The sequence below is a fragment of the Pyrus communis genome, chromosome 14 (assembly GCF_041283825.1).
Source record: "Pyrus communis isolate YQ-2024b chromosome 14, ASM4128382v1, whole genome shotgun sequence".
In the NCBI taxonomy this organism is placed as follows: domain Eukaryota; kingdom Viridiplantae; phylum Streptophyta; class Magnoliopsida; order Rosales; family Rosaceae; genus Pyrus; species Pyrus communis.
The window spans coordinates 24,266,855-24,277,010 of NC_142578.1; the positions used below are offsets into that span (position 1 = coordinate 24,266,855).

The window sequence follows — 10,156 nt, forward strand, 5'->3', positions numbered from 1 at the left end:
ATCTCACAACTGTATTGTGGTAATATCAAATTAAACAGGTTTTAATAGTACCCATTAACAACCTAATTTGTTGATTTGTCACCTCCACTTATGACCATGTTCTCATTATTTCAAGCCAAAACTATTGATGGTAACAAAAGAAATCGTAAACCTTTTTTTTTTCCCAAGAATATTGGTTAAACGAGTCTACCGTTAAGTAGTAGTTCATGTTACTTATGGGTACGTATGGGTCAAGTATATATATAGTCATCAACTTACCTAATCTATTAAATCAAGTTATGTTTGAGTTTTATTTTCGTGTTGCTTTAGATACTGAAAAATCTCAGAAAATTGTTATTGACAGTTCAAAAATGTCACCATGCACGTCTGTTACGAATGACAAAAAAAATAAAGAAAGTAGAGTACGTAAAAAAGACGACTATTTCATAATCTAGTCATTCCAAAAGTAGAGTAAGGAGATGACTGAATAATGCACATTGAGAATAACAATAACTTCCATTACGATATCCTCCATTGGACAAAGTAAACTACAACCAAATTCACACAACGATTACTAAGTAGTTTTGCAGAAAAAAAACCCACACCCAAATAGAATCACAAACAAGCGTTTACAATTAATTGTTGAAGAGCTTAATTAATCTCTTCCATCTTCTTCTTGTCAGTGATGCTTTCGTAGAGCCAACGCAGACAGCAGAATCAAGAACATGAAGGTGACAACAGTAACGAAGGAAGCCACCACAGCCCCACTCACGTTCTTGCAGAAATCACCGAACTGGTTGCAGATGGCCAGCCAGTTGGAGCTTGCGTTGCCGTTGTGGGCTAAGTAGACTATGGATGTTGCAGCCCCAGCAGCAGAAGTGGCTAGAGTCAGTGCCACCTGCCATGGTATCACAAGTTTAATTAAGTTATTAATTATAAACAGATTTATCATATATGATTTTGTATTATGAGCTAATCATGTGAACAATAGAGAGTTTAGGAATGTAATTACAAGGTCAAGGATGAGGAGCAAGAGCCTTGGTCCACTTGCATGGGGGCGAACGATGCAGACGATGGAGAAGGGAAGTGAGAGCACCAAGTAGCCAGCTACAAGTGACATTGCTATTAGGAAAAACCTGCATGCATGCATGGATATTAGATCAATGTACCGTACAATACACACAAGGGTGATACTGTCTTTTTCAAACATTCAGAATTAATGTTACGTTGTTAAATTGTCACGTTGCTACCATTTTAGATTGACAGTCTGACAACGTAACATAACAAATTATCAACTGAGCACAACACAAAGTAGTTCATCTATTCGATAATCTAGATTAACAACCTCACAACATAACATACCAAAATATCGTAAAACATTTTCTTTGGTGAAAAATATCACTGAAAGGAAAAAGGAGGAAGAAGAACGAGAACATACTGAAAGCTAGGCATGTCATCATAGCTAGCTTCAAACTGGAAGAACTGGGTGAAGAAAGGAAGGTTTTGATCACTGGTTCCCATGATGGCAGCAGCAGCAAGAGCAGCCATTATTGCACCAATCCTCAAAACCAAGTCAATTATGGCCATCCCTCTCTGCATTCCGCCCTTTTCTTCCTTCACATGATGAACTGCCATAACAGGCCCTTTTCCTTTGGATGCACTTCTTGCCTCAATATCAATGGTGGTCGACTCGCTGCCGCCGCTCTTCATTCTCGTCGGGGAGAGAGAGAGATAGAGAGGGGGATAAAACAGAAAACTAAAGCTTTGGAAATGGGAATTGCTGAGGAGAAGAGACTCAAAAGCTTGTGATGAAAATGGTTAAACATGAGAAGCTTTATATAGTGCACCAAATAAGAAAAGTTTAATTAGTTTATTAATTAAAATTAGTCTGAGAGTTGCTGCAAATTATAATATATTTTTTTTGTTGATAGAAGAGCAAGTGAAGAGGTTTAATCTGGAAAATGGATCAAGTAGCAACCACTTCGATATTATACGCAGACGTACATGTAAATTCTAAATAATATTTTGATAAGGAGGAGCGGATGGGAAACTTTATGCCGAAATTGGATTTAATTTAAGATTAATATAAATTAAAGTCAAAAGGGCAAGCATCACTTTAAGGTTGTACACTTTAATGGCTAGACTAATCGAGAGAAACTTCGACGGAAGAGACATGTAGTTAGACATGTAAAGTAAGTTACTATGAAGTTGTCATGCCGACATAAATAGTGTCAAAATAACCATAAAAAATTTAATGCACGTGCACACGATGTTTCTTTCAATTTTTTTTTTCATTTTACATTTAAGGAGATGAAGCAATACAAAAGGAAGTGCCTTCCCTTAACAATTTGGGTGTCTCCATGGAGGAACGATACAGCCAAATATAATAAGAATGTGTACAATGAATTGGGCAAAACTGGTTCGATTACTAAAGAAAAACCTCTATGTGCACGGGATTCTACAATGAAATAAGCCCGAGTAAATCACACGCTGCTATGCGTTGTAACTTAAAACTAAACTACTCCACTTCAATGGGTTTGAGATCTGGCAAAGCTCATTTAGGTAAGTTGTATACTCCATCCACGCTCAGCGAGTGCCTTGTTCACCCGCCTAGCAGCATCGGCAGTGTCATCCAGTGGTGTATAGCTCCAACGCTGGGACATCTACCCAAATAGAAAAAGGAAGTTCAAAAACCTCATATTAGAGAGCTGCTTCGATCTCTTCTTTTCTCATTTATCAGCTGAAAAAGTAAGGAAATTGATGTTTGGTGACTTACATCTTCTTTACCGGTTAATGGTCGAACTGCCCCTCGTTCCTGCAGAGAGTTCTGGAAGTCTGCAAACTTCCATGTACAGTGTTCCGCACCAATCACATAAACAGGTTTGCTGAAGGTGAACATGACGAACTTTTAGGACGCATGAATTGACTAGAGGAGTTATTTAACACAACTGATATGAAAAAGTTGGCCCTCATCATTCATCATACTTAGGAGTCAAGAACATACCCCGTACTACAAGCCTCACTCAACATACTAACTGAATCAGCGGTAATGACAAAAGCATCGGCACAGGCTAGATGGCCCATATGTGGATTGCGACCTAGCAGTATCACGTTTAACATAAAATTTCACTTTGGAGCATATATAGGTGCACAATATCCCAAGATATAATAACTAAGTACCTTCACCATCCCAAATGTAGACTTTGGGATTAGTACTGAATTCCTTCCTCAAAACTCTGGACACCTGTTCGGGAGTTCTCCTAGAGAAAGATATCCTCACACTTCCACAGCTCCAAAGAACATTCTGCAGCATAGCTACTAAATGTTTCGCAAGATCCGCATCATATGAACAGTTTCCTATGAAAAGAATATGGATGCAGGACTATCTGATTATCTCCTCAATACAAAGCAGGAAGGGAGAAACAACTTTAAACAATGCAAACAAAGAGGGGAACCAACTTGTAATTTCAACAAACAACTCTGCCATGTAAAAGATAATACCATAGCAAAACCAGCACCTTAGATGTCTACAATGTCGGGATTTATTCATGTATCAACAATTATGAAAATGACAGGAATCTATCAAAATCATTTCTTCATAAAGACAACAATATTAAAGCATAACAGTTTTTTAGATGCAAAAACTTACTTGAAGGGCCTCCGATATTAACCACAAGCAAAGGTTTTGGAAGTGGTGTCAATTCGGCATGCCAGGCAGAAGCAGCACTCTTAAGTGCAGCAAAATCAGCCTGATGAAGAGCTCCCACAGTGAGAAACTGAAACACATTGTAGAGAACCTGTCAACTAAATTATACCAGAAGGACATTTGTACAATAGTACAATTATTAATCTACCCAGATGACAGATACTCACAACATTTTTGCCTGGTGGTTCACGTGGAGTGATCCACCTCCGAAGAAGCCAAGGAATTTGCTTCTGTGCATGGGGAGTCAATGGGTAATAATCATGGCGAGGAGCTATCACCAAATCAAACCTATCCACATGCGACCTTGGATGTTGAATCTGGAACATGTCATCAAAGAGAAACTAATAGAATCAGATGCAACCTTGAAATTGTATTATCACGTTCGTCATTTCATTACAACCATGTTACAAAGTGAGCCAAACAAAAATTTAAACAGAAGAAAAATAGTCATTAACCTTAAAGATGAACATTTGAAGAAACTATCACATACCCCAAAAAATAGAATAAAAACGAAAAAAAAATATGTTATCCCTGTGGATAGTAAAATTTATGCCACACCCTAATGTACCATTCTATCTAAAGCAAACAGTTCATCGCATTTCTCCAAACCACATGTATCTCCAGAATAATTTAAATCCAAATAAATAAGAGACTGATCTTGAAATTCTCATAAGAAGTATAACATGTTACAAACATAAACAACATCTAAAACAAAAGATGATTTTCCTTTTGGAAGGAACAAAGGGAAGGGTGATTAGACAATATGGATACCAGAACATCACAAAGGTTCACTGGTTCACTAGTCCGTGAAAGAAAATAAAAGCAAATGGTTGAACTGATGTAGTGCCTCACTTTTTTTTATCAGCATTAAGTAATTACCAGTCATATTATCGTATGCATCTCTTTCTAGGGGGATTGAACCTTAACCTGGACAAGAAAAACATTTTCGGGAGCCAACTGTTTTATGGCGCTTGAAACAGGAATGGTGTCCCGACCAGATGCAACCACCAGCAACGGGCCATCTCTGGACAGAAAATAAGGAATGCATATAGATGTTTTACTAATAACGAAATTACTGAGCAAAATTGAAAATTACCCAAATTCAAAATAATATCATACATGTTATATGAGCTTGTGAGGCAAGTAATATGCTACCTATCCAACTAATAGAACTCGACAAAATGTTCACATTTCTTGATTCAATTACGAAAACCCGGAAAAGAAGTAGCCACACATACTTGTCGAATGTTCGACGGGCCATTTCTGCAATCTGCTTTGCATCAGCTTCCGGAATATCAGATGAGAGGCCTGAGCTAGCACAATTTTCAGCACAAAAGCAGTCATCACCCAGTTCAACCCGTCTCTTCAATGGATTCAAGCATGTGGGGTCCGCATGAAATCCACGCAGACCCCACGTAACAGAAAGTACAGTAGAAAGAATTACTGAAAAAATTTCACATTGCAAGTGCAGCATAAAGGAGAATAGTCAAGTACCTAATTTTTCAGAAGAAAGATGCAAAGGCACCACTTTTTTATGGAGAGGGAGTGGAAGCCAGTGAAGCCAATCGTTAATCCCGCCTCTTGGCCGCCTAACACGCTGCTTAATCATCATTAATAAACCAATCAAACCAACCAAAACAATGCCTAATAAACATGCTCAAAACCAGATTAGCAAATGATTAAATTTAAACAAGAACAGAAACCCAATACCAATACCAACAGTTTTCTCAAATTTTCACAAAAAGATTGAAACTTTGATTACTTACGTAAAGGGACTGACGACCCCAGAGGCCGAGCGCACGAACCAACCCAATGCTCTGATTCTCCGCGCCGGCGAACCCGTTTCCGATCACGACGGCTCTTCTGATTCCGGTTGCTCGGTGGACCCCACCTTGGAACATCTCCGCCATTCCCGGAAACCCGAAGGCCTCCCCTTCGATTCCCTCTTCACTCACTTTCTTTCCCTCTTCTGAAGAGTGGTGATTCTTTTCGTCTCTGAGCTGCTCTGCTCATTCTTTCCTCTTCCTCTTTTGCTTGCTCGTTCGAAACGGCAAAATCCCAAGCCAAATTCGAAACGAACGACAGGTCGTACAACGAAAACGACATGTCGGAGTTGTGATTCCTTGTTCTCGATTTCAAATTTTGTAATTTAATCTTCCTAGCATAAACCATTTAGTAAACCCATCCATTTGGTCTATAATTTTACTGAACCTACGTTGAAGAGCAATGGACGTTCGGTGTAATATAATAATATGCTGATGGACCTCCAGTGTAAGTTTATAATGTGAATCAACCTGTACATGCGGTTTCTAATCGAAATTAACATGTTATGTTATGCATTTCGTTTGATTATTAGAACCGGTAAATAAGTTAAGGATGGTTATGAATATAGAGGCTTTATGTTTAAATGGCTAAAAATGTCTCGAATTAAACATAGTAATTGACTTCGTTTTTTTACTTATATCTAATTATGTATCACTGTATTAAAAAAAATTGAAAAAGCGTGACATGTGTTCGTTGTGTTGGTTTTTCTATTTTATAAAGAGAAATGCTAGCAATATTCTCACAAACTCACTTATCTTCTCATTTCAACATTCTCACTTTTCATCATGTCACGTGTACTCCACTAACAGTCAAAACTAAAATTTTAACCATATAAAAATCCCTATATTTTTTTTTCTTTGTTTTTTTATTTTTATAACTATTTTCTTCCTTTGTTAATATAATTAAAACTAGTATATGGGCACACACAAAGTGTGAGAAATTTTTTTATTTTTGTTTTTGAAATAGAAGGAGAGAGGAAGAGAGTAATAGAGGATGTGGAAGTGGGAAATTTATTTATATATTAATTAGAGATATGTTAGGATTATATGTATGTGAGGTTTTGAAAAAACAAAATTTGGTTGTGTGAAATTACATTTCTGCCCTATATTTTCGTATTCATGTTCTGTTTTAATTAGAGGGTTAAATTGGTAATTTCATAAAATTTTGATTGACAATGAATGTTTTATTAATTAGTAGAGATAATAAAGATTTTAGTTTGTCAACCAAAAGTAATTAAACTTTTAATTTTGCATGTCAGTGAAATACACATGGCATAATTATAAGTGAAAAAATTAAAATGAAAATGTAAGGTAGACTAGAAATGTAGGAAGTTGCTAGCACTTGTCATTCATAAAAGGTTATAATTGTCATTGCACATTTTCGCGTTATGCCCCTCTTGTTCAAAGTTGAAACCTTGTGCTCTCTCGGTCTGAAAATCTTCGGGTCAGAAAGATGTGGGCAAGCAAAGAAGGAGGGCCGCCGGAGGTCACTCTAGAAACCACCACTGGCATCTTCACCGTTGAGGTAAATTTTCTTTCTTCCCAAACTTTCTCTTCAATTTTCTTTCACTTTCTCAGTAACCAAACTGACAATTCAATCCATAAAGTTTGCATCTTTAACTTTATTTGTATTTTTAAATCGTTATAATCGTAGCTTTACTACAAGCACGCGCCGAGGACTTGCAGGAACTTCATCGAGCTCGCTCGCAGAGGATACTATGACAATGTCAAATTCCACAGAATCATCAAGGTTTCATAATTTCTGCTTGTTTAGTAGTGTGTGTGTGTGTATATATTAGAGATATATATATATATATATATATATATATATATATATATATATATGTATGTATGTATGTATATATGTATGTATGTATGTATACTTTACTGACAGTTAAATTGGAATTGGGGTAGGATTTCATAGTGCAAGGTGGTGATCCCACTGGGACAGGAAGGGGTGGAGAATCCATTTATGGGTAAAAAAAATTCCTTGAATTTACCCATTATGTATTGAATTTTGCATTTTTTTTTTTTTTTTTGACCCCTGATTTTAATTAGATTTGAGAACCATAGTGAAGAACTTGTTTTGTATAATGGGTTTCAGGGGAAAGTTTGAGGATGAGATAAAACAAGAGTTGAAGCATACTGGAGCTGGCATCTTATCGATGGCTAATGCTGGTCCGAATACAAATGGAAGCCAGTTCTTTATCACGCTGGCACCGTGCCCATCATTGGATGGTACGATAATTTTTACGCAGTAATGTTAAGACTGTTTTTTACTACTATATGTGCAGTATTTAACTTTTCTAGTTACTTAATCTGCATAAAAGTGATCCTTAGCAGTAAACTTTTTTGCCTTACGATGGTCTGGCTATCTTGCATACAATGTGGTTTGGTGGACTTATGATATGTTGACTTTAGAAGTTATTTGCACGAGACATCAGTTCACCGCTCTGTGACCTATTGAAATGTCTAGAGACTGAAAAACAGTTCTTTCCATAACACTATTTCTTTGTGATTTTGCTATGAGCATTTTACGATTTGACATGCACATGCAATCTGGAGATAGTTATGGGTATTGGGCTGTTTTTGTGCACGGGAACTTATAGGCTTTAGGTGACTCTAATAATCAAAACCATCACCGTTAGGATTCTGTTTGAGCTATAAAGTGACCTCTTTATGATAGTATACCATCCTTTCAGCAGAAAATACTCTTTACTTGGATTCATTTGTTTGTTTCGATCAGTATTTTTACTTGCATGGCGTTTCTACTTCATTCAGGAAAGCACACAATATTTGGAAGGATCTGCAAAGGAATGGAGGTCATCAAAAAACTTGGCAGTGTCCAGACTGATAATACTGATAGGTATGCCTTCTGTTAGTTGTATTTCTTGATATTTGATACAGATAAATGGCCTTCTACTGTTTGTGGATTTTCTGCAAATGATTGGTCACACTGCTGGATCCTCTTAGATTCTCAGTCTGTTGTGGTTCACTGCACCAAACCGAAAACTTAAGATTCCAGAGTTTGAAACTTTAGAATGTAACTTGGTAACTATTTTGGTCTTGGATAAGCAAATTATCATGATGACATTCTAAGATTACCTTCTGATGTGAATTTCTGTATGTTTTGTTTATAAATGTTTCCGCCTCATGTGATAGAATTGAAAAGTCTTCGGTTGAATTTTCTTGTTATAAAGTTGTCTTGACTTTAGAACACTAAGTAGAAATGAAATGCATTAGGAGACATAGATGGATCCTGACCGAATTAATGGATCCTGTCCGAATTAATGGTACCCAATTTCCAGTGAATGTGTTTCCAACCTAAGTAGTAGGAGTACCTCCTTTGAAGGATTCAAAGTATCAGTCTATCTTGGAGTGAAAGGAGGTGACATAGTAAGCTAAGCTACAATGTCTCATGAAATCTGCGAGAGGAATCTCGTTTGGTATGAGTTAAACTTTTTTTAAGAACTGAAGGGAGAAAAAGAGATGTCGAGCTATGAAGTTATATGTCTGAGCAAGTTAAGCCATTAACTATTTTCTTTTTTTGCATAAATAATTGTGGACTCAAATTCGTTATACTAAGTTTTCAGTCATAGGAGCAGGTGTAAATCTGGTTTTGATTTTGGATATAGCCAATAGTAGGTAGATGTGCCGAACCGTTTTAATCGATTGACATGATTCTTCAAATAATTTGGAAATGATGCTGGGTAGTTATTGAATATTTTCATATTTTAACAGTACCAATTATAAAGAGTCTGCTTTTGTTCACTTGGAAGAGATGCTGCGGAGAAGTGATAAATATGTGATTAGTTAAAATATCTTGCCGAATGTGATGACCTGTAGGTCTGCATTGATACGAAATATTAAGAGGTTTTATGTTAAAGTTTTGTAAGCGATGATAGCGCCTTGTCCTACTTAGATCTGTAAGTTTTGCAATTAATTGCATATATGATCGTCAGCGATGTAATTGTTGCGCCTTTTTAATACACTTCTTTAGGAGGAAGACGTAGTTTGCATGATTTGATCTAAACTCTTATCTGAAATGCTTTTGTTCTTAATACAGACCGGTGCATGATGTGAAGATACTACGAACATCTGTCAAAGATTAGACATCTTTGTTCAAGAGCTTGATGAAGCCGTGCCTTGGATCTACCAGAGTTAGTGAATTGCAGAGCTGTTGTTAAAGATAAAGCCATAGAGCTGGAACAAGTTAAAGGGATAGTTTGTATCAACGGATAACTATGACGGTCGGACGGCGTACTTCAGTCTTACATGGATACTAACGGTGAAAAGGGGGAGTGGTTGTTTTCTACACTGAACCCTTATATTTGGCACCTAACACAATTTGCTGATTACCAACTAGTTTTTCGTCTAATGGTATTTCTCTTCTCAGCTTCAGAACTTGTCCCAATTTCGTGTCTTTGATTCCCCCGTTGATGAAAATGAATCACTCTTCCCAATCCCACGCTCGAAATATTAATAGCATTGGCCTTATGGTAACGGCATTGATTTGGAGAAGTAATTTCTCGCTTCCTTTTCACCCTTGCAGTCATTTTTTCTAGCCTTCGGACGGAATAAGAACACGAGAATCAAAGAACATAAACAGAAGAATGAATGGGAAAGAAGAAAGCCCAAGATTGTCATA

At 36.9% G+C, this 10,156-nt stretch overlaps 3 protein-coding genes across 3 annotated transcripts; 1 reads left to right on the plus strand and 2 right to left on the minus strand.

Annotated features, from left to right (window-relative positions):
• Positions 1–521: 521 nt before the first annotated feature.
• Positions 522–1,764, minus strand: LOC137712077 (casparian strip membrane protein 1-like). Its single transcript, XM_068451224.2, has 3 exons — positions 1,418–1,764; positions 992–1,115; positions 522–877 (listed from the first exon to the last, which is right to left on the minus strand). Exons 1-3 carry the CDS (start codon positions 1,687–1,689, stop codon positions 659–661), a joined length of 615 nt encoding a protein of 204 aa, XP_068307325.2. The 5' UTR covers positions 1,690–1,764; the 3' UTR covers positions 522–658.
• A 434-nt stretch (positions 1,765–2,198) lies between these two features.
• LOC137713696 (mitochondrial fission protein ELM1) lies at positions 2,199–5,711 on the minus strand. The gene is given in 11 exon segments (XM_088683731.1): positions 2,199–2,642; positions 2,756–2,864; positions 2,984–3,077; positions 3,160–3,336; positions 3,629–3,755; positions 3,853–4,002; positions 4,613–4,709; positions 4,924–4,984; positions 4,987–4,998; positions 5,180–5,282; positions 5,452–5,711. Coding segments are annotated over 11 exon segments (1,179 nt in total). The 5' UTR covers positions 5,596–5,711; the 3' UTR covers positions 2,199–2,537.
• A 1,166-nt stretch (positions 5,712–6,877) lies between these two features.
• LOC137712714 (peptidyl-prolyl cis-trans isomerase CYP18-2) lies at positions 6,878–9,912 on the plus strand. Its single transcript, XM_068451851.2, has 6 exons — positions 6,878–7,033; positions 7,163–7,258; positions 7,423–7,484; positions 7,613–7,746; positions 8,290–8,374; positions 9,575–9,912. The coding sequence occupies exons 1-6, from the start codon at positions 6,962–6,964 to the stop codon at positions 9,618–9,620; spliced, it is 495 nt and encodes a 164-aa protein (XP_068307952.1). The 5' UTR covers positions 6,878–6,961; the 3' UTR covers positions 9,621–9,912.
• The last annotated feature ends 244 nt before the right edge of the window (positions 9,913–10,156 follow it).

Excerpts from the sequence above, each read along its gene's own strand:
- LOC137712714 (XM_068451851.2), top strand. The coding sequence starts at position 6,962 with ATGTGGGCAAGCAAAGAAGGAGGGCCGCCGGAGGTCACTCTAGAAACC. Across the intron at positions 7,034-7,162 it reads CTGGCATCTTCACCGTTGAG|CTTTACTACAAGCACGCGCC; the intron begins GTAAATTTTCTT and ends TTATAATCGTAG. Across the intron at positions 7,485-7,612 it reads GGTGGAGAATCCATTTATGG|GGGAAAGTTTGAGGATGAGA; the intron begins GTAAAAAAAATT and ends AATGGGTTTCAG.
- LOC137712077 (XM_068451224.2), bottom strand. The coding sequence starts at position 1,689 with ATGAAGAGCGGCGGCAGCGAGTCGACCACCATTGATATTGAGGCAAGA. Across the intron at positions 1,116-1,417 it reads GATGACATGCCTAGCTTTCA|GTTTTTCCTAATAGCAATGT; the intron begins GTATGTTCTCGT and ends GCATGCATGCAG. Across the intron at positions 878-991 it reads TGCTCCTCATCCTTGACCTT|GTGGCACTGACTCTAGCCAC; the intron begins GTAATTACATTC and ends ATACCATGGCAG.